Raw genomic sequence first — 25,567 nt, forward strand, 5'->3', positions numbered from 1 at the left:
GTACACCATCAATAGAACTTGTGTTTCAGGTGGAAGCATTATTTCCTATATCAAAGAATAATGGGGAATCACTACAGAGTGCTAGAGTTGGCAATCAGTACAGAGAGAACTTGAAGAAGGAAGGGAATTTGACTCTATGACAGACTTACTAAACTTAAGCTCCAAATTTACCTCATTTTGTTTATATCTGGATAAAATATTCACAGAAAGGAAGTACAATGCTGAACACAGATGTAATTCAATTAATCATTTACTTAAAGCTTTAAAAAGAGTGACATACAAGTTTCATGTCTTCCATAATCAATCAAGTAAAACATTTAAGATGATACAGTTTAAAGCTAGCACACACTGTGCTTTCTATGAAGAGAAAAAAGTCACGGAAAGGTTTAAAAGTGCTTAGTAGTTGTTTTTTTTAAAAAAACAGTGCAACCAGAAGATGGCTTGCTCATTTGTACTTCATTCAAGAAACAGTGAAACTCTACATAAAGAACCATTCAATCCGCATAATTGTGCATATACTTCACACTGGCAGAGCTACTGAAACGTTAGTTACATTGCAAGGTCAATAAGAGAGCTTTAGTTCACAGAGGCTACTCTTTTCCACACCATTGTCTAAATGTTTACTGCTTAAGACATTAAAATCGCTGTCAAAATTGAGTTTAATCCACAAAAAGGAGAGCTTCATTTAATTAACAAAAGGTTTGCCAAGCTTTAACGGGAGACAATGGATAAAACCAAATGCACTGCTTAAGTTATAAGTAGTAAGGGTCAGCATAGAAAGTTGGTGGTGCTTACCTCCCGTCACCAGCATGGTTGCACCTTACAAGGAGGCAGAGAAACAAGATGGCCTGTGGAGTGCAAACACATCTGGTGCTCCTGCCAGCGTGTTCACACCGCATCAGGTACGCCTTTGTCTTGCCCCTCCTGATAAGGGCACAGCAATGCAAGGGGAGGGTCATGTAAGCACCTCCATCCCTCCATTCTGACTGTTACTGGATACATGAAATATTAAAACATTTAAAGATAACATTTCTCAGTATTACGCATGGAGACCTGATCAAAAATCATTCTTGGAATGTGACACGGAAGCAGCAGCAAAACATAAGCTCATCTGAAAGCACTCAGCCAAACAGAACCATTTCAAGAATCACCAGAAAGAAACGGAGTTGAATTGTACTGCATATCGTCACTCTACCATTTCCACAAGACCTCATAAATAATTATACTGAACACCAGCGATGTAATTCTCCTTGAAGACTGCATAAATTGACTGTGCTAAATTAAAAGCAGCAGCTATACTGTAAGAAACAAAAGATTGAGCAACTAATCCAATGCAAATGTTTATTGTACAATGAAAAATGAAATGCATTTTTTTTTTACACTTTTATACTGGTCCAAAAGTGCTACAAGTCCACCCTCTACTCTTCACATCTGAACTTCAGATTTACAGTGCCACTTTTCTTATACAAATATATCATTAGCAGAAATACTGATTGGGAAGATATTATCCAACACATATAGTAAAGATCTTGCTTGCTCAAAAAACAACAACAATAATAATAATAATCAGTGTTGTATCTGTTTGTAGTTAATATCACTTTCCAGTGTCCTTTAATCACCAACAGTGAATATTACAATACTCTTGCACAGCCTTTACAGCAATCTGCAAATGCATCAGAACTAAAAATCTGGTGGCAAAGTGCAAATAACTTAGAGCCAGGCAGTACGAATACTAGTGGGTTTCAATCGCTGCAGGGCACCACTAGAAGAGTCATAAACGGGTCTTTCACTTCTCCGACTCACGGTACTAGATGCACTGTGGCTGGATGCTCGCGAAGCACCTCCTGTGAGGAAGGACACAGAAAAGGGAGGACAGTGTTAAGGTGCTTACATAACTCTGCCATTTTGAAAAACAAAGCCATTTAAAATATATGCAAGCAACTCCACGTTTTATGATCAGAAATATTGGGTTAGGGTCTTAACAATTGCAAATGGGGCTCAGCTCATGGGAAGGGGCTTTCTCCATGCCTGCTTTCTGCTGCTGTCTTCTGAACCCTCAAAAAGCCACTTCTGAGGATCTAGGACATTTGGAGCAACACTTTGGCTTCAACCCGTAACGTGTATTTTGCTCTTGAAATGTACCCCCCACAGAATCAAGAAATCTGATTTTCCACCCCGTAAATATTCATATATCGTTTTTTTCTTTTTCTTTTCTTCTTCTTTGTGTCACTTTATTTCTTTATAATGGAAAACTTTTCTATAAAATATTAACACCAAAAATAATAATCTGAAATTTAGCGCACAAGTAACCCTAACCCAAAACACTCCAGGGGACTAGAAGATGCTGAACAGTAATGCGGACTTCCTTTAAAAGGGGGAACATGAACTCTACAAATAATCAACATTTGCTAGAAGGCTGTAATTTGGTAGTCATGTTGCCCAAAACATTTTGTTTGCAAGAAAAATCTGAGAATGGGACTTGTTCATCTCCCCATATAACTCTCAATGCTTAGCTGGACATGAAGGGCGACACACACACAGAGCAATGGAAGTTGCAAATGGGACTAAATACTGGGCTTTAGTAATTTTCTTTTCTTTTCACACATTTGAATCATGTTGAGACTGGGGGATGAAGACATCCAGGATTATGCATGTATACTTGAAAGCATGATTCACTATTACAAAAAATACATAATGAAAAGCGCAAACTCTGCTTACGAGAAGGGCTGTGGTGGCTTAAGGCAGACTTCCCTCGCCTTGGAGAGGGAGCAGAACTGAGGTAACTCATCTGCCGCTGATAGTCCATGAGCTGTTCAGAGCGCCTCATACCAGCCGTCGGTTTCACTGCTTCAAGCCTCTTCAAAAAAGCCTTAAATTTAATTTGTTAAAAATATTACTTTTTGTTTAGAGGAAATCCATAGCAGTTATCATAACTAGTTAAAGCTGAATACCATTTCTTTGCTATGATATACCGGTAATTTGTTTTAGGGAATCATGGGCAGCAGAAAAGCTTACTTTTAAAGAACTAAACCAAGCCATGTTGTTGATATAAGTTAAATGGTAAAGTAGCACATTATGTTTCCTACCAGCCTAATTCAAACACCAACAAAAAAGCACTGTCAAACTTTGGAGTGATTGTGGGGTTTATACATTAGATCAGCTAATAGGGTCAGATTGTGAATTTTGTTGTTTTCTGTATTGCGGCTTAAATATCATTTACTGGCGAGGGCCAAATAGTAATCTAATCGCTGCAGTTACCACTCTGTTGTAATTTATGTTTAGATACTCTTAAACAATATTCCTATAAGCATGGGGATTAATGGCAGGAAAACAGAAGCTGTGAGCCCTTCTTGTTGCCAAAGTATTTTGAACTTGCAAGAATAAACACACACCATCCATTGAGCAACTGCCTGAGGGCCTCGCCACCCTTGCTACATTTGAACATATATTTTTTTATAAACACCAATTTCACGAGGATACCTATCTAGATGGCTTATACTGACTTCTGTGTTTAGTTTTGGAAGGAAGTTCTGATAGCTATTATATTCTTGATTTGTGTTGACAGTGTGTACTGTCACTCTCTGCCCCCATCTCCCTGCCCCCTGATCTTTCTTTGTTTTTCCCTTCTTCTTTTTTATATTTGGCACTTAAATAAATGTGGTTGGTTTTTAAAAGCTCAACCTTACTTCCCCCAACAGTGCTTTATTCCAAATGGAAGTCAAATGTGAGGGAGACCACACACTGAAGCTACCAGCTACACATGAATTATGAAACAACTGGCCACTGGACTCTTGGACAGGTGTTTGGCTTTGTTTATATGATGTCTCCTCTAATTTCATTCGCAACAGAAACCAGAATTATTTTTCACAGCAGAGGCGGAAGAATACATTTCAAATCTAAATTTAGCTTCTTTAGCTAGTTGAACCAGAAATAAAATTTCTATCTCGTACCTTAACTCCACATTTTCAGATTTTTATCCCTGCTTCTCTAACAGAAAACCCAAAACTATGAGACACATCAGTGCAATCATTTTGCTTGATGCCACTGGTGGGTCATATAAAATCTGAATATTTAGTATGGGCAAGTATGCGAGGAGATAGTGTGTTTGTGTTTCAGTGTGGTGTTGTGGAAAGCATTTCTGCCTTGGACTAGGGAGAGTCCAAGTTCAAATTCCTTCCCTGCCTAAAAGACATCTGAGTGATCTTGGGCCAGTCAAAATCTTGCAGTCAGTATTACCTCACAGAAGAAGGGGGAAAGGCAAGATAAAAATGTAATAATAAAGAAGAGGAAATGCTTTTCTAGAAGAAAATTCTCTTCAGCTACAGCAACGTACTTCACGTTGCCAATTCTGTTTACATGTAACAGTCACAGGAAAAACAGGAAACTGGTTTTTGTCCAGTATAAACAGCTGTCCATATAAAAATGTCCAGAACACACAGAATATCCTGTATTACTTGGCACTGGTTCATTTTCCCCAATACAGTTAAAAAATAAGTGCTGTTGTCAACTTTCCAGAAAAAAATGAACTGGAGCATTTCCATAAACAAATAAGGTTAATTTGATGAGGTAATTTGCATTGGATTTCAACTCAATTTAGCAAGTTAGCATTTTACTCCTATTTAGTAAACTTAGCTAAATACTACCCCGTATCACTGCTACTACTAACAGTTGCACTGAAATATTCCTTAATATAAGGTCAAGTTCCACTGTCATTCAACAAAAAATAAATTAATTAATTTGCAGTCTGATATTTGGTTCTGAGAAGTAACAGAAGCATAGTAAAGGGAATTTTGGATTGAGGTGCTTAAAAAGTTGTCTTCATAAAACCAAGGGCTGAGGATTTAGACTGAAGATTTCAAAATTTATTTCAATTTACATTGCTATCGATGTGGTGCTTGGGGAGAGCGCAGGAAAATGTTCTTGCACTAACCGAACAAATACTTACTTTAACAATGTATTAAGGGGGAAATAGAGAGAAATGGCAAGGAAAGGGCTTTGACTATAATCTAGAGCAGTGGGGAATGTAAAAATAAAAGGTTACTTTAAAATGCAAGAGGAAATTTTATTCATACAAAAATTATGCTATAAGGTAGAATCATAGAGTTGGAATAGACCACAAGGACCATCGAGTCCAACCCCCTGCCAAGCATATTATATATAACTAGTTATTTATATATAACTAGTTATTTCATAATGGTCAGGAAAGAGCGTCCTGAGGCTATTACATATCAATTGTCAGAAAGGCTGTTTTCAGATATAACTCAGTCTAAACCATAGGTTAGCATTAGAAGAGCACGCCCCAAGGACTTTTGAGATTGTGGATTCCTTCTTATGGCACAGTCAGAAGCTTTCACTTCCACTTCAAATTACAGTGGTACCTCGGGTTACATACGCTTCAGGTTACATACGCTTCAGGTTACAGACTCCGGTAAACCAGAAATAGTACCTCGGGTTAAGAACTTTGCTTCAGGATAAGAACAGAAATCGTGCTCCAGCGGCACGGCAGCAGCAGGAGGCCCCATTAGCTAAAGTGGTGCTTCAGGTTAAGAACAGTTTCAGGTTAAGAACGGACCTCCAGAACGAATTAAGTACGTAACCAGAGGTACCACTGTAACTGCAGTTTAGCTCATCGCCTGATCTCTAAACTGTGGTTAATTTTCTTTATGATTAACTGAAACAGGCCAGCTTCATCAATCACTATTTGGCTTGTTTCAGAAAAAAAAACCCCATCATTAAAATTAATTAGTTTGTCAGAGTTTGGATGACATGACAAATTGCAGTTAATCTAAAATGGAAGTGAAAGCTTCTGAACCTTTCCTCATGGCTCCAATGAGAGAAGGATGCAGGCCTGAGGCATTCTGTGGGCTTTTATCATAACACTAAACCATGGCTTAGTGTTATATCTGAACAAGGCCAGCAAATTACATTGATGCTGAACATTGAAAGGACACCTGCCAAGTGAGGAAAAATGAAAACTTCAAAATAAGCCACAAACTTTGTTTTAACCTGTAAATGTGTTTCTATCTAGGAAGGGTAGCAGAAAACAACATGGAAGATCTGCTCCCCTACGTAGGAATGCATATAGAAAAATATGATACGAAGGAAAAAAGATTTAAAAGGATAATTGACTTTAGAATGGGACTAATGACTAAAGACAAGCTAACCATGTATCAATAACTAAATGAAGTATAAATGCAACCTGGGTAATTATAATGAAATGTTAAATAACCAAAACAGAAATTGAACACTTAGTAGTTAGAGTTCACAAAAAAAAGAACCTTTTAGGTCAATCTTCTGTAAGATCACTAGTTTTCTGAACAAGTGTGGTCAATCTATTTCACTTAGAGCACGAGGGATGTGGTTGCTAAAATTGGGAAATATGAGCTCAATGCAATTACAGTATATCAAAAGAACCAACAAGCAAAGAACAAATACATTTGCCTCTTGGTGAAAACATGGACAGATATTTCTGTCTATAGCTCTTGGCAGAGAATTTAAGCCCTGATGAAGAAAATGTGCATGGATTAATCTCACGGCACAAAATTCACCAAGTATGTGTATATGTCAATATATCTGACAATATGAAGAATAATGTAACTGCAGATGTGTTAAGAGGGTGTGTGGGGGAATCACAGTTTCATAATGTCATCAAACCATTCTGTGATGAATTTACATCCAGAATATTTGTATGCATTTGTGGTTGCTGCACCTCAGAAGAATATAATTGAACCTGTGAAGGTTCAGAAAGAGACCAACAGAGCAATGGGATTGCAGGGTGGGGATACACAAGGAAAGGCATCAAGTGCTTAGACTTCTTAGTATAGGAATTTTTAAAATAAAATCCTGAGTATTGGAGAGACAGAGTACATTATGTAATTTACTGCAAATTTAGGATTCATAAACCCTTATCAGAATTCTTATGCAAAAAGCAGACAGACCATGAATCAAACTCTCTCTGTTCCTGCATGTAATAATACTTTGCAAAATTACATTATATTACTATTTGATCAGCTCTAGATAAAGACCTATTACATGGAAATGCGAGTTTCCATTTGCCTCAATATGTGTTACTATGGTTACAACAATGGTTCAATGGTAATGGAACAAGCAAAGATACAGATAATGAAACTGACTGCTAGCTATCGCCTCAATTATTTCCATTTCATTTTATGTTGTGGGTTACATTCTTCGTGCTATTGACACACTATTAATGTACTCTCTTGGTACTACATAATTTGTTTTTCTTCTTCCTTGCTACCAAGATGACAGTTCAAGAACTCAAGTTAACTTTCTTTCTTTCTAGGGAGTGGTAGATAGGGATCCCTCCAACCCACTCCTTATCGGAGGTGTGGAGCCCTTGTATATAGTAGGCCGCATTTCAGCCATGCAAAAAAGTAAAAAGGTTTACACACAACTGTGCATCCAGACAAATAAGGCAGCATGCACACTATGTGTGCAGCCCAAGAGCATTATCAAAATTTAGGAAGACATTCCAGCCAGGGGAAAGAAGGGCATGGAACAGGGTCAATGAGGAGGGAGATGTGACTATGGCACTGCAGCAGATAAGATTGGTGTGCTGCAACATTGTAGTGTGTACTGCAGTTGGGGGCTGTATCAGTGCTGGGGGTTCACTGGTTCCTTCTCCATGTGGGTGGCATGTGGACTTTATAGTTCACACAATGGTGGGCTGCAGTTGTGTTTCAAGGGAGGCTGGGGGCATGCCATTTTTATATTGCTTTTTATTTTCTGGTTGGCTGGTTTCCCCCCCCTTCCCTCTTGGGTTGAACATGGACAGAATGTGGCGGATGTTACAATGACACATCTTTCCACATCATAGTAATAGTATAATGACACTGCTCAATGACATACTGAAGATTGTAATAGATGCACTTAGTAGGTACAAAACTCCGCTTAATAAACAAAAGAACTTCAACTAACCAGATTCTCTCTGTCAATCCTTTGCTGCTCTCTCTGTCTGTTGATGGCACTGTGGTACATCTTAGGTGCTGGGCCTGAAGGCTTCTTCAGTGAGGTACTTTTGCTCCTGGGCTTTGCAGAGTGTTTTGTCAATTCCTTTAAGAGCCTTTGGTTCTCCCGATCAATTTGTCGAACTTCCTCATTTGTGAAAGAGTAGTTTTTCCTTGACCCTATAGAAGACTGATCCAAGACCAGCTTCTGTTGTTCTTTTTTCTCCAGCTGCAGAAAAGCTTTAAAAACAAATAAACCTTTGAGAAGCCAACATATATGAAGGGTATATCTTCATATATTCAACATATATTCAAGTGTATATCTTCACTTGAAATCCAGAAATATCTGAATTCAGATTTAACCAGTTAACTTAAGTGAGGGGGTTACCTCATTTTCAGCCTATAGCTTTTAAATGGCAACACATGCATACGTAGCAAAAGCTTACAGTAGCTTTTTCCAGCCTAGTGTCCTGTGGGTGTTGCTGCACTATGACTCCCATAACGCTCCAAACCATTGACTATGCTGGCTTGTGTTGTTGAGAGTTGTAGCCCAAACACTCAGAGGGCACTAGATTGGGAAAGGCTAGCCTAGAGAGAACACAATACTGCTGCTACCATGGCACTGAAGAATATTTGCAGTGCACCCTTTTGCAAGGTTATTTAACCCAGTGTGTTCAATGGCACTTAGTTCTAGAAAACTGTGCATAAGGTTGCAATATTAGGCTCCAAGTGTAAGAGGCACACCAACTCTCATTTGTTTCCAAACAAAAGAAACAGAATGTATGTAAACCATAAAAAGTCATGACATAGCACAGAAGTATACTTAAGGAGGAATCCAACACATATGTGAAGCGGGGTCTATGATGTGCATTATAATTCTTAAACATGAGCTAGGACTGGGCAATGTGAGCACTTGGCCACATCTAGAAATACATGATGAGCTGATAATATAGATAATTTTGAAAATGTACATGCAGTTAAGACAGAGTTCTAAAACCAGAGGCACACTTGCAAACTGGAGATACTATTGTGGGTGCTTATCACAACCTATTCTATTAGCTATAGCAAAATGCTTCAAGTCTAATTTCAGCAGGCAGAGGGATGGAGGAAGGGACCTTGTAGTCACATGTAGTCTACCCACAAGTACCACATTGGTGATCCCTGTATTAAGATGTCCTATACTGGCAGTTGCTGTGGAAGAGTCTCTCCATACTTGGAGAACCACACTATATCAACTTACATTTCTCATCATTGGCAATATGTACACTGCTGAAAGAAACATGAGCATTAGCCAAGGACAGTACGTTTTAAAGTTTCAAACACCAGATACTCTGTTCTTCGACCTTGTGTGGCTATTGAGTTAGGCACAGAGGTGTGGTTAAGCAACCCAAAGTGACATGGCAAAGGGCCTATAAATAGCACAAGATATTTAAACAAACATTTCTCAACATTTGCCTTGCATTTTTCATTCTGGGGATTGTGGGATTTCATTTCCATGATTCAACTTCTAGCATTGCAGGAAGTATACTGTCTCTGAGCAAAAGCCTTGACTACTGATGATTTCAGGAGTGCTTAGGTCATCTTCAAGAAAGTATCTTGCCTGCTTCTAACCTATGATTCTACCACATATGAAGAAAGGAAACTGTTGCTTTCTGCTGAATGGATACGAGACCGCTCAACTAATCTGTTTACAGTAGGCAGAGGTTATTTCAGAGGCCTCTGGCACAGATACATATCCTCTAGTAACTTTTTGCTGTTCAGTTTATCAAAAGTAAACCATGGACTGGAATTTAAAATCAAATGCTTCCCAATTTGCAGCAAAGCAGACAACTGTGGAACTGATGGTAGCCTTAAGGTGTGTGTCTTGGGCAGGCAACTCCCTTGTAAGTGTAACAAAAACCCACAGTGATGTTAGAGACTCTGAAATTGTTGAACAAGTTTGATTTGTCTTTGGGGACTTAAATGGCAAGAGTAAAAGCAGACAGAAGGTGGTACATAAATTTTAAATCTTAATTAGGTTCAAAGCCTACAGAAATCAAGGGAACATATGGTGTGTTGAATGGTGTGTTCAGAAACTCTGCATGGATAGGGACCTCCATTACTCTTAGATAAGCTTCTACGTGACTCTCCAAACCCTTACACTGGTGACCAAGATAGAAATAATAAGCAGTATGATAAACTGCAAACAATAGGAAAACAAGTTTTGGGAAAGGGCTACTCAGTTCATGGAAAGAGAGAGAGATTTTAGCTGTAGGGGTATGCAACTATTTAACAAAACATTTAGCTATTCTCAATGTTTTAAGAGGTTTACAATATATTTTATTTTAAGTTGCACTGTTTTGCTGCTTAGTTGATTGCCACCCCTGGGCTATGTTGAGAGGAAGGGTGGAACAGAAACATAATAAATAATGATGATGATGATGATGAGGGGGAAAAGGTAAAGGTAAATGGCCCCTGGATGGTTATGTCTAGTCAAAGGTGGCTATGGGGTGTAGCACTCATCTTGCTTCAGGCAGAGCTGGCATTTGTCCACAGACAGCTTTCCAGGTCATGTGGCCAGCATGACTAAACCGCTTCTGGTGCAACGGAACACTGTGATGGAAACCAGAGCACACAGAGACACTGTATACCTTCCCGCCACAGCAGTACCTATTTATCTACTTGCACTGGCATGCTTTCAAAGTGCTAGGTTGATAAGTAATTATAAGCAGGATTCAAAAAGAAACCTAAAAGGGAAAGCCAATGCATACAGAGAAAACAGCTAGTTGTTCCATCCTAATACCCATCTTCGCTTGGGGCGAAATACCAAGAACTGGTAGAAGAGTTGCAGCTAGGGGAACAGTATCATGAGATGCGTACAATAAAGAAAGGGAATGATTTATTTCCAGCAAAAGCACAAAAATTGATAAAAGAGTTTTCCCAAAATTAATAAAAGGTGCTCTCATACTACTTAGTACTGAATTTCATGCCAGTGTAAAATTAAACTCAATTAAAAGTGTTACTCTTCCATGTGCTCAGTTTCTCCCAATATATTAGTATACAATTCTAAGTTACCAGTATTCTACCTGTACTTCAGTTAAATACAACAGGTTTGATTCAAAGGTGCCCTTCTGCTCACAGAAAACTGTTTTGTATCTGGCAGTGGAGTGCTAGGTAAGGAAAGTGAAATTAAATCAAAAGATTACATTATGACTGCATGATAGTTTGTGCACACTAGCAAAAGCATGAAAACAGCCCTATATTATATTATTATAGTACAGTTGTGTGGTTATTTAGCCAGTGACAACCTTTACATGTTCTGTTCTAATGCTTTACATATTGGAATGTGGCAAAACAACTATTAAATATTGCATATTAAAGAGTCACTTACACATCTCAACCCTTCATTGCTTGAAGCTTCTACATAGATAATTTCTTCTAAATTAGAGTGCTTTAGTTCTCTGCAATGGATAAAGCACCCCAGTCTTGCTCTATCATACAGTCCCTACGGAGGACAGTTAAAAATGTATTGTTTAATACTGAAACACGAGGTCACCTTAGGAAACAAAGTGAAATCTTAAAACTCCTAGATTAGCAGATTAAAATGATTGTTGCTAGATATAATATATAGGGAAGTTGTGCAAGACTAATCTTTCCTACACCTCACTGAGAACAGTTAAAAATGTGCACATTGTGACCACTTGGCTTCTGCTTCATAGCAATGCCATCATAAACAAAGGTAAAACAAATGTCCTAAGGCACAAGAAGGGAGTTTTCCACTTCTGGCCCCCCTCCTACAAATAATATAGGAGTGCTTTCATATAGCCAAAAATGTGCTCAAGAATATTCTATCACCACAATTACTATAGATTCATTAAGAGAAGTGCTAATTTTCTAGAAAAAGAGGTGCTGGAATTCATCATGAACACTTCCCTCCTTCTCTTAGAATGGCTATGGAGTCCACCTGAGAGGTGCCGGAACTAAGTTCCAGTGAGTTCCGGCTGAAAAAAGCCCTGATTAAGGGATTGTTGATTTGTTACCTGGCACCAGGTTTTCTCCTTTCACCATGGGTAGAAGTTAACAATCTGGAACAGGGATAAGGAAACTATGGGCCTCCAGATGATTTTTGGCTATAGCTCTCATCATCCCTTACCAGGGATGCTAGTTTGGGATAAGGGAGACGAGTCCAGCAACAAATAATCTGCATGAACATCAGCACAGAGCTTAATAGCTGTATTCAAGACTGTCTAATTCAGCTGCACCAAGGAGTCAAGCCCCAGGCATGTTCTTTGGCAACTTTCGCAAAATGGTCACAAATAAGAAAATATTTTGGGTGGTATTTGTAAACCAATATCAGTTGGTTTGGCAGTTTGGGATATACAGCACTTCATGTAATCTGTTAAAACTTTGTTAGGGTGATCATGCTGAACTTAAAAGGGACTTCACTATCAAATATATTTTATGTATAGAATTCCCCCCCCAAAAAAAGTACAATTGTGAGATAATCAAAACAAAGATGTCTTACAAATTGTACTGGAAAGCTGTGATCACTATAAAATGACAATTGATGCCATGGCTATTAGCTATGCCCGCCCAGGATAAATACATCTATGTATCTCAACTATAAGCCAATCTACCAATCTATAAGCCAAAACCAATCTACAGTTCTTCCTGCCCAATCAGCTTCTGCAGGTAAGACACTGGAACCAAGACTATGACAACAGACTACCATGAACAACTTCACATATCCTTAGAATATTGCACCTATCCATGGATTGCAAAATCCTTCTGGAGACAATCCTGGCTTAAATCCAGAGCTTACATATAACATATGTATACATATTTTTATTAAATAGGTGGTCTATGGCAGCACCCAGACTGTTTCCAGGATTAGGATGAAACTATGTGCTAGGTGCTGTACAAAATAAATGTAGATTGATTTTGATTACAGAAATGTTTAGTTACATATTCCAAGTCATGTTTAACATATTGCCCATTAAAGTAACCTCTCTTTGATGCTGCCCCTTAAAGTTCCACATTAGTTTAAATTTCTCTCCCTAATTTTTGCCTACAGCACTCACCTATTTTCTGCCAGCAAATTCCTGAAAACTGGGATGTTTCATCACATTGATCTATAGCAAGTCTAACTGTATGGAGAAATCCTCTTTCCTGCTGTTCAACTCTTGAAACACTTCTGATGCTGCAATGATTACTGCCAGGATGTCATAATACAGAATCTGCTTACATGACATCAGCAGTGCGTCATAATAGATTGGCACCAGACATCTCATATCAGAGCAGTGTAATCAAATGATAGAAAGCATTCAGCAAACTACATATATTTGTACTAATTCCAGAATCCTCAGCTCCAGCCAATAACTATTCCACAATGTTTGAAGGCATACTGGTGTTATCTCTAGATTGGTTACATTCTTAACTTTTTAAAAACTTTTCTAAAACAAGAGGACATGCCTATGTGATCATCATCTGAGGCCCTTCTTTGTGTGTCTCCTCCGCAAAAGGTCTGGAGGGCAGCAATATGAGAACAGGCCTTTTCTGTGGTAGCTCCCCTCTTGTGGAATGTTCTCCCCAGGGAGGCTCACCTGGCGCCTTCATTACCTATCTTCAGGTTCCAGGCAAAAACAACCATCCTCTCCCAGGCCCTTGGCTAATTAAGCAATATATGGCCTTTTAAACTGTGCATGTAGGTGGGGTGTTATTGGGTGGCACTGTTGTCTAAACCACAGAGCCTAGGACTTGCCGATCAGAAAGCTGGCGGTTCGAATCCCCGCAACAGGGTGAGCTCCCGTTGCTTGGTCCCTGCTCCTGCCAACCTAGCAGTTCAAAAGCACGTCAAAGTGCGAGTAGATAAATAGGTACCACTCCGGTGGGAAGGTAAATGGCGTTTCTGTGCGCTGCTCTGGTTCGCCAGAAGCGACTTAGTCATGCTGGCCACATGACCCGGAAGCTGTATGCTGGCTCCCTCGGCCAATAAAGCGATATGAGCGCCGCAACCCCAAAGTTGGCCACAACTGGACCTAATGGTCAGGGGTCCCTTTACCTTTACCTATGTTCTTGGTATGTAGTTTTTTGTTTTTATATTGTAAATCATCCTGTGATCTTTAGATGAAATTCGGTTAAAAAAAATAATAGCTAATAATTTATTTATTTATGCTAAATTCTGCAGCTTATCTGCATTTAACTTGTAAAGAGAGTGCATGACACATAATTCCTCCCATGTTATATCTTTTGCAAAACTGGGCTGTACTTGCTCTTCCGAATGAGTTATAATGTGGAAAGTGTCCTCTGGGTGGACTGAAATCTGTGATTTATTGTGCTAATTTCTATCGTTTATTGTTTTGTGTACAAGGAAGACTTCCGTTCCCTATCATGCATTGACGTGCATGTCCAATTGAGTTAATACAAGTTGTCAAGGAACTGTAATGAGCTACTGAGAAGTAAAGCAGCCTCTTCTGCTAATTGACCCAGAGCTCTGTGTTCAGAGAGCTCCAATTGCATTCTAAGACAGGCTTCCTCAACCTCGGCCCTCCAGATGTTTTGAGACTACAATTCCCATCATACCTGACCACTGATCGTGCTAGCTAGGGATCATGGGAATTGTAGGCCAAAAACATCTGGAGGGCCACGGTTGAGGAACCCTGTTCTAACAGTCCTATTCTAACTCACTTATGCTCAGAGACAGACAAACGGCTCCCTTCATCTACAGGACATTTTTATATTTGCATTACAAAAACTGGAGGCTAAACAGGAGGCTAAAACAGTTTGGTCTTTGCATTGTGTAAATATGTGACATGAAAAAAGGTATGCAAAAGGAGAAGTTGGGCTGCAAGTAAACAAAATCCAAAGTCTGTATTTGGGTAATACCTTTATTAGGTCAACCCAAATGCCACAAATTAGCAGGCAGGAACTCTATATTAGGCTAGATGGCAAACAGAACAAGGTGGGAGGCAGAGAAGGGAAAAGTTGGATGACAGATGGAGTCTGCATCTGATCACAATCTCAAGATGCAATGTGAGAGAAGAAAGCAGATATTAAAATGAGGTTTCAGGTTGTCTCTGGGGCTGCTGGCAAGAAATAAAATTCTCTTCACCTGAGAAAAGATGCATACATTATCAAGGCTCTTCTGGAGTGTTAACAGCTAAAGAACATACCCTTTCAAAAACCAAATTACCAGTGGTGCAAGAACAGAAGAAATATTACCTTGAAAATAAGTCTATCCAGAATTCAAGTGCAAGAGGATGAATAAGTATAAAATTATCAAAGGATATGAATAGTGTTCTAGTATCACATTTTAAAGCAATGATGATCTGATATCTTTTCAGTCTTGATCCGATAAAACATCTTTAAACATTCAAAAACCATGATTAAGCTAATGTGTACTGCCATTCTGCATCGAAGGGACTTAAATGGTTAATAATCCATATTTATCTATTTGGTGATATTGAGTTTCTTTTTAAATATCATATATTTTCAAGAATTAATTGGAATACCCTCCCCTCTCTCTTTTGATTTATCATCCTCTTTCAAAAGTGCCTGAAAAATGTAACATTCAGTTTACGACTGAAGTACGTAATTTTGTGTTGCTAATATCAGATACTATTTCCCCAAGACTGACACCTGGATAGTTCCTGCAGAGGAAAGACACGTGTGAACTTATGTGCAACTGAGGAGACTCCTGAACAGCAGAGTTTCATACACATGACAATTTTATATGCTTGGATTATCATTTTCTGCCCTGCAGGAGGAGATCAGCACACGTTTCCTCTATTTCATGCCAGTGAATTTAGTACATTGTGTTCAAACAGTTCTCAGGCAGCATCTAGACTTTTGATCACGTCTTCCCAAGGAGTACAACTACTAAACTTCTATTGCAGTAAAGAGGGGAAGTTTTACAGAGTCCCAGAGTTTTCCCATATTCATGGTTTGCCCTCTAAAACAATACCTCTAGTTGATTTTCAGAATAGTTGCTACCATGGGTGCAATACTTTGGCAAATTTAAGACAGGGAGATAAAAAATCTTGAAGGCTCTGTATGGGTTGAGAGAGTTTGAGTCCAATAGAGCATTGATGCTTTAGGCTATAAGGTAATTGATGCTTTCTTTTCCTTATTTACACGGAAGGGTGTTTGGATGTGTTTACCAGAACCACAAACTAACAGACAAGCATATGCTGAATTCCTGTTTCATTATTAATTTGATAATTGTAACGATCACCTCATAACAACAAGTAAAGCCACCTTAATTAAATACATAGCATTGAGTCATCATTGATTCTTGCCTCTCAGTAATTTATTCAACAATGAACCTCTGCTAGGAGAGAAAAGGTTGACATGTATCAGCTACAAGCATCCTAACATCTGAAAACTGCCACTTGAAAATAATAACTTATTTTACTATAAATATATATTGAGCGTCCATTGTTATGATGAACCATGAGATCTGGTTGTTGCTGTGGTGCGAAAATGAGTAGAAGGAAAATTGGGTTGGGAGGGCCTTGGTGAACTAGGATCACCACACCCGGTTTATCCCTCAGGAGATAACCAAGTTTCCCCAGTCCCCCTTGAATGTGATTTTTTTGGCTGGGCCGTAGCAGCTCTGCTGAAAAAAAAAAGTGTCTTCCATTGACTGCCTCTTTAGTTTCTAAGCCGTCCACAGAATTTGGCTGCAAATTTCAGGTTCTCTTTTCAACTACAAACCTTAGCTAGCAATGTACTATTTAAATACATACATACATACATACATACATACATACATACATACAATCCAGATTCTACTTCAGAGGTTATATGTTGTCATTTATGCTACTATGGCCATGCAGATTTTTACTACTTCTCTGAATTAAAAAATATATCCAGTGGAATCAATGGCGACCTTTTGAGCTGGTTGCACAGATGGGCGGGCAGACCCAGATTCAAACACCCACTCAATCACTAAGCACCGTGGGGAAACCTTGGTCCTGTAATTATTTATCACTCTAACCTCCATAGCAACTTATATGCGTTGATGGAAGTATAAAATGGACAGGGAAAACTCTGTGTCCTTCCTTGAGTTCATTGGAGAGAAGGCACAATATAAATGTAATAAACAGAAATAAATTGGAAAGACATTTATAGTGTATAGAGTGCAGTCTGTATAATAACTTTACCAAACAAATATATTTTTGTTAACAATTGCTGTTCCATAGAACTCAAGGAAAAAACTGAAAATGTTTATCCATACAGTGGTACCCCGCAAGACGAATGCCTCGCAAGACGGAAAACCCGCAAGACGAAAGGGTTTTCTGTTTCGGAGGCGCTTCGCAAGACGAATTTCCCTATGGGCTTGCTTCGCAAGACGAAAGCCCATAGGGAAATCTTCGGGGACCTGTTTTAAATTGCTAGCGGTCGGGAGCAAAGACTTTCGCCCACAGCCGGCCTTCAGAAGAGGTCCTGGACCTCTTCTGAAGGCCGGCGGGGGGCAAAAGTCTTTGCTCCCCCCCGCCTGCCTTCCCGGGACAGTGGAGACTTCTCCGCTGCCCCGGGCGATCTTAAAATGCTGGCGGGCGGGAGCGAAGCGTTCGCTGCCGACCCCCAGCATTTTAAAATCTCCCCGGGACAGCAGAGAAGTCCCGCCCCGCTCTGGATGCCAGCGCAGAGCTGTCTGCCGTCCCGGGACTGCAGGCAGATCTGCGCCACCATCCCGAGCGGGGCGCTAAGTCCCGCCCCGCTCGGGATGGCGGCGCAGAGCTGTCTGCTGTCCCGGGATCAGCGCAGCTCTGCGCGGCCATCGGGAGCCGGGGCGAAGCCCGCCCCGCTCCAGATGGCCGCGCAAAGCTGCCTGCAATCCCGGGACTGCAGGCAGATCTGCGCCACCATCCCGAGCGGGGCGCTAAGTCCCGCCCCGCTCGGGATGGCGGCGCAGAGCTGTCTGCCATCCCGGGATCAGCGCAGCTCTGCGCAGCCATCGGGAGCCGGGGGCGAAGCCCGCCCCGCTACAGATGGCCGCGCAAAGCTGCCTGCAGTCCCGGGACTGCAGGCAGATCTGCGCCACCATCCCGAGCGGGGCGCTAAGTCCCGCCCCGCTCTGGATGCCAGCGCAAAGCTGCCTGCAGTCCCGGGACTGCAGGCAGATCTGCGCCACCATCCCGAGCGGGACGCTAAGTCCCGCCCCGCTCTGGATGCCAGCGCAGAGCTGTCTGCCGTCCCGGGACTGCAGGCAGATCTGTGCCGCCATCCCGAGCGGGGCGCTAAGTCCCGCCCCGCTCTGGATGCCGGCGCAGAGCTGTCTGCCATCCCGGGACTGCAGGCAGATGTGTGCCGCCATCCTGAGTGGGGCGCTAAGTCCCGCCCCGCTCTGGATGCCGGCGCAGAGCTGTCTGCCATCCCGGGACTGCAGGCAGATGTGTGCCGCCATCCCGAGCGGGGCGCTAAGTCCCGCCCCGCTCTGGATGCCGGGCAGAGCTGTCTGCCGTCCCGGGACTGCCATCCCGAGCGGGGCTAAGTCCCGCCCCGCTCTGGATGGCGGTGCAGATCTGCCTGCCGTCCCGGGATCAGCGAAGCGTTCGCTGCTGACCCCCAGCATTTTAAAATCTCCCCGTGTCCCGGTGAGATTTTAAAATGCTGGGGGTCGGCAGCGAAGCCCTTGTTCCCCCCCAGCCCCCCCCCAGCCTTCAGAAGCCCTTGTCCCCCCCCCCCGCCCCAGCCTTCAGAAGAGGTCGGGGGACAGACTGTCCCCGGACCTGGTCTGAAGGCGGTTTCCCTAGGAACGCATTAATTGATTTTCAATGCATTCCTATGGGAAACCGTGCTTCGCAAGACGAAAAACTCGCAAGAAGAAAAAACTTGCGGAACGAATTAATTTCGTCTTGCGAGGCACCACTGTATCTGAAAGAACAGCCGAGACATACATATTCTATCGGAATGTTATTATTTTGAGAGAGCAAATCCCATATTTTTAAGGTTAAGAAAATGTCACCTTTCAAAAGATGATTCAAGTCCACAGCCTCCTGCAGGACCTTTTGATGACATTTGTGATCCAAGTCGGGTTCTAAGGAGAAACAGAAATTCAGTCAGGGCTTGTAATTGTTCTCCTCAAAAGTGTAAAGCTTTTTGCACCTCATGCTTACCATATAACTCCTGGCTCACATTTTCTTGTCTTTTAACCTTTAGTTTCTTATCATTAGATGCTGCAAGTTCAAAAGACTGGATGGGGCTGATGTCTGGAGTTGACAGAGGAGTCACATCAGTCACAGTATCTTCAGACTCTTCTGCATAGTCACCAAGCTTGGGTTTTACTTCCACCGATTTGATTCCTGGGCTGGGTTTTTGTCTCAGAGAAAGAAGCGCCAAGCTACATTTGCTTTTCTTTTTTGAAGAAGAGCAGGATGAGTCTGACAAGCAATCATCTGAATCTGAACAGTCTGTATCGGAACTACAGGATAGGCAATGTGAGGAAGAGGAAGACGAGGAGGAACTGACTGCAATATTCTTGCTAACCTTTGCACTATTAGACTGCTTAGACAACTTAAGTCTAACCCTCTGGTTTCTGCTGTCATCGCTACTGTCTTCTTCATCTGTATAGTAGTTTTCCTCAGATTCTTTAACTCTTTGGTCAACTTGAGGGGAAATATTTTTTCCATGCGTTCCTTTACCTTGTGCTGAAATCCTACCAGATGTACTTGCCTTTTCTGAATTTAGAGAAGCTAACGACAACACAGCATTTTCAGGATCACAAGCACCATTGATTAATTCCTCCCCCTCCTGAGATTCTGTATCTTTATTTGCCTTGTCTTCTTCCTCAGTACAGTTATCCTCCACCACTTTGGTTTCCGTGTTCAAGCCAGGTTTGCCTGTAATCGTATCTTCCGTTTGTGTGTGCTCACCATTTCCCTTCTCATCTGTTTTCGTTGTTGCTCCTTTCCTCGCCGCATCTTCTTCAAAGTCACTATCGAAGAAAGAGTGATCCACTTCACAGTCTGACACATCTTCATACATACGGTCCATGATCAAAAAAAGGTGCTGAAATGCGGTTCCTGCAAATGGAACACCAGAATTACTAACTGAGAAATTAAAAAAATATAGGTTCAAAACCCACTCTACAACTACAAGTCAATCTCATTTATTGGCATAGAAAAAGTGCATTCTATACATGGATCAGAACACAATACAGTTAACAAAACATAGTAGGAGATACTTTAGGATAAAGCTGTCCAAACATTGTGAGGTATGAAAATGGCTCTTAGGACCTATGGTGATGTAATTTCATGGCGTCACTCAAACATTTTGCCACATACTCCACAACGTCATTACTACAATTGTTCAGCAGGTAGAAAACCCTGGAAGAGCCAGTGTGATAAATCCCCTCCTTCAATAAGGGGGCCAAATACTTATCATATATTTTTGCATAAAATGGCCAATAAAACAAAAACGTGTGTGATGCATTCAACCTGTTTTGTGCCACAAGGGCAGTATCAGAGTATGGGATTTTCAAAAATCTACCTTGCAAAACTGCAGATGATAAGACATTAAATCTTGCGAGGGAAAGAGCTCTGAGTAGGTGGGAATCGTAAAACTGGTGTAAATATGAAATGTCCTGGCCAAAGAGGGTGGAATTCCCAACCCCAATGGGGAACAGGGTTTATTGGCTGTGCAACTAAGGGTTTGGAATTCAATCTCCAGGATTCTGCGCTTGATTGTCTAGAATGCTTCCAATTGTGGGAGCATAAGCAGCGACTCAAGTGATAGGCCACAGGTTCTGATTTCGCTTTCAATGTGACCTAACCATTTGGAGTGGTGGGATTCTGCCAGCATGCGGAAAGTTAAAGAAGAAGGATTGGATATGAAACGTAGGTGGAGCTAGAGGTCTTATAGAGCTGCTTAAGTTTGCATCCCTGTATCTCTGCCCAACTTTATGCAGAATATTAATCATTTATATTTTTAAAAAATAATGATCCTAGAGGGGATTTTGTTGCTTCTTTCCCCACCATTTCATAAGGAAATTTGATATTGCATGGAATTGCTTGTTTCTGTTCTGAGCTTAACATTTTCATATAATCTAAAGGTGCACAAAACCTTACCACGCTGAATTGACAGCTCCTGGCAAAGTCTCACATAGAAAGCCACTAAAATGCTTCCATAGGAAGCTCAAGGAAATGCAACATAGAAAAATACAATTTTTAAAATGTCTGATAATTGCCACCGTTGCTTCCTGAGTATCATTGTTGAAAGCGAGGGAGGATGCAGAGAACATTTCACAGATGCAAGTGATGCCGACTGTGTGTACGCAGAAGGCAAGCACGCTGGCAGGCATGCAACACTGATCCGGACTATTCTAGTCATGGGAAGTATGTTTTACAGTGGGAGTGGGGTACCTGTGCTCCCAATGTTGTTGGACTACAATTCCCATCACCCCTGACCACTGGCAATGGTGGATGGGGCTGATGGGTGGTGGAGTCCAACAAATATCGTATTTACTCGAGTCTAATGCGCCATCAAATCTAATGTGCACCTCAATTTTCACAACATAATTTGGCCAAAATAGGTATTAAAGGTAAAGGTAAAGGTACCCCTGCCCATACGGGCCAGTCTTGACAGACTCTAGGGTTGTGCGCCCATCTCACTCTATAGGCCGGGGGCCAGCGCTGTCCGCAGACACTTCCGGGTCACGTGGCCAGTGTGACAAGCTGCATCTGGCGAGCCAGAGCCGCACACGGAACGCCGTTTACCTTCCTGCTGGTAAGCGGTCCCTATTTATCTACTTGCACCCGGGGGTGCTTTCGAACTGCTAGGTTGGCAGGCGCTGGGACCGAGCAACGGGAGCGCACCCCGCCGCGGGGATTCGAACCGCCGACCTTTCGATCGGCAAGTCCTAGGCGCTGAGGCTTTAACCTGCAGCGCCACCCGCGTCCCCTGTAAAAAATAGGTATTAGATTTGAGTAAATACGGCATATTGTTATAGACTAAGGGGTATTCCCCCTAAACCTTAGGAATGAATAAATGTTAGGATTTTGATTAATTGGGATATGGATTAAGACACAAACTCAGGCACCCGGTTTTTGTAACAATATGAAAGGCTAGATAAAGGTAAAGGGACCCCTGACCATTAGGTCCAGTCGTGACCGACTCTGGGGTTGTGGTGCTCATCTCGCTTTATTGGCCGAGGGAGCCGGTGTACAGCTTCTGGGTCATGTGGCCAGCATGACTAAGCCACTTCTGGCGAACCAGAGCAGCGCACGGAAACACCGTTTACCTTCCTACTGGAGCGGTACCTATTTATCTACTTGCACTTTGACGTGCTTTCGAACTGCTAGGTTGGCAGGAGCAGGGACCAAGCAATGGGAGCTCACCCCACCATGGGGATTTGAACCGCCAACCTTCTGATCGGCAAATCCTAGGCTCTGTGGTTTAACCCACAGCGCCACCCGCGTCCCTCACAGGTTGTCTAATCCTGCTTTACAGAAAGAAAGGATCCATATTAACAGATGCTGTAAAGCTCTGCCACTCTCTTATCTTACCACTACGGATATCTATGTATTGAGGTAAACAAAAGGAAGCAGGTTCCAGCCTGCCTGGATACCGCTTTATTTGATCTGGACTCCCTGGCCCATGGCAAAGAAAAATGAAGGAGGTGGTAGAATGATCTATACCACTTCAGACTGTTGGTGAGGTGGATGCATTGCTTTTTAATTTTTTTAAAAAATAAAATCTCCCTACATGTAGAAAGCTAGCACAGCAAAGAGAAGCCTGGGCTAGAATCATTGTCTCCTATGTGCTTCCCTGCCTCACTTCTACTTGCAGGGAGGCATTTGTATGTTTAACATTATGAAGGATTCAAAACAGACTTCCTCCCCACTATCACTTGCATCTGAAGCAGTACAGCCCAACCTATCCAGCTCTGAGTATTCTGCTACCTGTCTAGACCAGGTCCACCCCAGAATGCAGGATGCCCACCGCTCCTTTGCCTGCACAAAGCGAAGTTTAACACTGGGAGATGGCTTCAGGCTCACTCTTCGAAAAGGCATAAGCATTCCCCATTCGAGGTAGAGCTCAAACACCACGTGCCCTCCCCAGTCACAGCCAAACAGGCTCCGGCTGCCTAGGAAGACATCTGTCAAGAGCGCGGTTTCCTCCCTCCAGAGTCGTGACCGCGATGCGTCAGGGCGCAATGGGAGCGACTATATTCGCGCGCAACTCGCCCCCCTCCCGCAACGACCTTTGCTGGCGACAAAAGTCCGCCCGCACGTCAAGCCGAAGCCTAATGATAATTATTGCAGCGACAGTGCACGGAGGATTAACGAAGTTGCTCCTCGAAAAGGCGAAGGAGGCTGCATATAGGCTAGCCACGCGCAGAAAATTGGTTGCATGCAGGCGGGGTCGGACGGAGGGCAAACCCCTTCCTCTCCTCGATTGGAAAAAGGGCGAGGAGTCCCCCCCCGTCCCCCGCCACTACGGCTAATGCACCTCCGATACGTCGGAGGAAACGCCGGCACACGCCCGCCACCTTCCCGCTTTGTTGTGGTTACACAGCCCGCGGCGAGGCGTCGGAGGGCGGCGGGTCGGCGCTCTGCAGCTGCGGCTCCGCCGACACCCACCTCCCTGCAGAGGAGGCGGGAGGGCGAGCAGCCTGGAGCAAGCAAGGCTCGGGTACTCACCGCGGGCAGGCCGGGCAGAAGGCGTCGCTAGCGCCCCGGCGCTTGGAGGCCCCTTCGGTGAGCGCCTCTCGCCTCGCGCTCTCCACCAAGCCCGGCTTCTCCCGCCCGGCCTTGTGTTTGCGTAACCACGGGAAGGGCGGGATTGGGGAGAGGAGGGGAAAGAGGCTGCTTCCGTCTCCGCGTCGGCATGTGTAATAGTTCCCTTTCCAATGCAGCAGGTGGAAGCCTTGAGCTCGCTCGCTCGCTTTGCCTCGGGGGCCGCCGCTTTAGAGGCGCTTGCCAAGGTGTGCCCTCAGGCTGCCAGCAGGCTCCTGGGCTAATCTTGGATGCGCCGGCAAGCTAGCTAGGCGGCCGTAGCCGCTTACTCTCTAGCTAAGGTCAAATCTTCGTCTCGTAAATGGTAACGACTGGCAATGCCGCAAATAGGGCATGTAATCCCCGCAGATTAGACGGGGATTTCGGATCTTTTTGCCTTTTCTGTCGCCATCACCCAGCGTCAAGAGAGCCCCTTAAAGGTGTGCTATAAGCATTAAGAGCTTCCTCCTCCTTCGATGGCTCCTTCACGAGGCTGCTCAAAGGGTTTTGTAAATAAGATCTGCTACAATCAGTGTAAATAATGCGATCTCTTCGTTCTCAAATTCCTCATGGCATCCACACAACCGTTGCCTTAAACTTCATTTTCAAGAGAGTTGTGGCTGACTGAGTGTTTAAATTGCATTCCCCAAAGCGTTAAGGAGTAGGCTTAATATGGTCACTGATTTGGGGTTAAGTCTCATTAAGAAGTGGGATCTTCCGATTAAACGTGCAAACGCCTGTGTTGCAAGGCTACTGTTCAATACACGCTTATCACTCAATCCCATTGTTTTAATTTCTGAGGAAATGCATAGGATCATGGTGCAAGTCTCATTTAATTTAACAGCCTTTAGGGTTACAGCCTGAAGCAGGATCTAGGCATATTTACTTGAGAATAAGGCCCACATTATATTCACTGATTATATAAAATAATTAGCAATAATTATCAAATGTAAGGTTCCACACTTAGGCAGGAATAAGCAGCTGCCCAAATCTAAGATGGGGGACACTCTGGCCTTCCAGTAGTAAATGTGCTTCTTAGACCACAAGCTTAACATGGGACAACAATGTGATGCAGCAGCCAAAAGGGGGGGAAAGCTAATGCTATTCTAGATTACGTCAACAGAAGACCCAAAACAATGGATTCAACTTGCAAGAAATGAGATTCCAGCTAAAGAACAGGAAGAACTTTCCGATGGTAATGATAGCCAACCCACAAGGGATACAGGGCTGGGTGGACTTGAGTGGACAATCATTAGCACCAGGACGTTTCTAACATGAAGTTTTCTTTTGCTTTTTTGTAACTGCCCCCCCCCCCCATGGTATAGCAGAAGCCTCGCTATGCTTGCATGAATTTGAGGACTGCTGGAAAAGACCCTGATGTTGGGAAAGATGGAGGGCACAAGGAGAAGGGGACGACAGAGGACGAGATGGTTGGACAGTGTTCTCGAAGCTACCAGCATGAGTTTGACCAAACTGCGGGAGGCAGTGGAAGACAGGAGGGCCTGGTGTGCTCTGGTCCATGGGGTCACGAAGAGTTGGACATGACTAAACGACTAAACAACAAATGGTAATAGAGATAAGAATCTACCAGTTTAGCAAATTACAGTAAATGTGACCTTTAGGGTTTGGAAAGTACATAGGTACTGTAACAACAGAGCATGGCAGGAAGCTAGGTGGTTTTCCAAAACCATATATGAAACTGCTAATGCAAGCACGGAACCAACATGAGCCCCCACAAGTGGCGAGAAGATCAGAGCTTAGCATGCTCTTGTCTATGCAGAACTTTAGCCAATTAGGAAGCTTGTAGGCATCCGGTGTGAGCTCAGGCATTTTTGCAATATACATCTGCTTCCACCAAAGTGAGGGGCACAGCCTTTGTGATCTTATTCACCCTGTGTC

General features: G+C 42.7%; 1 protein-coding gene across 2 annotated transcripts; it reads right to left on the minus strand.

The window, feature by feature from the left end:
* Window positions 1-234: 234 nt before the first annotated feature.
* CFAP97 (cilia and flagella associated protein 97) lies at window positions 235-23,712 on the minus strand. 2 transcript variants are annotated; one of them, XM_028743765.2, is made up of 6 exons: window positions 23,594-23,712; window positions 19,070-19,975; window positions 18,919-18,990; window positions 7,939-8,207; window positions 2,719-2,869; window positions 235-1,844 (listed from the first exon to the last, which is right to left on the minus strand). In XM_028743765.2, exons 2-6 carry the CDS (start codon window positions 19,944-19,946, stop codon window positions 1,711-1,713), a joined length of 1,503 nt encoding a protein of 500 aa, XP_028599598.2. In that variant the 5' UTR covers window positions 19,947-19,975; window positions 23,594-23,712; the 3' UTR covers window positions 235-1,710. The 2 variants fall into 2 exon arrangements, with proteins under 2 accessions (XP_028599598.2, XP_028599599.2); XM_028743766.2 differs by lacking the exon at window positions 2,719-2,869.
* Between the last annotated feature and the right edge of the window lie 1,855 nt (window positions 23,713-25,567).

This window comes from Podarcis muralis, chromosome 9 (genome assembly GCF_964188315.1).
Source record: "Podarcis muralis chromosome 9, rPodMur119.hap1.1, whole genome shotgun sequence".
In the NCBI taxonomy this organism is placed as follows: Eukaryota; Metazoa; Chordata; class Lepidosauria; order Squamata; family Lacertidae; genus Podarcis; species Podarcis muralis.

Coding starts and splice junctions, on each gene's coding strand:
- CFAP97 (XM_028743765.2), bottom strand. CDS start 19,946: ATGGACCGTATGTATGAAGATGTGTCAGACTGTGAAGTGGATCACTCT. Junction 8,208..18,918: donor CTTGAATCATCTTTTGAAAG/GTGACATTTTCT, acceptor TTGTTTTTAAAG/CTTTTCTGCAGCTGGAGAAA. Junction 1,845..2,718: donor AAGCCACCACAGCCCTTCTC/GTAAGCAGAGTT, acceptor CCTTCCTCACAG/GAGGTGCTTCGCGAGCATCC.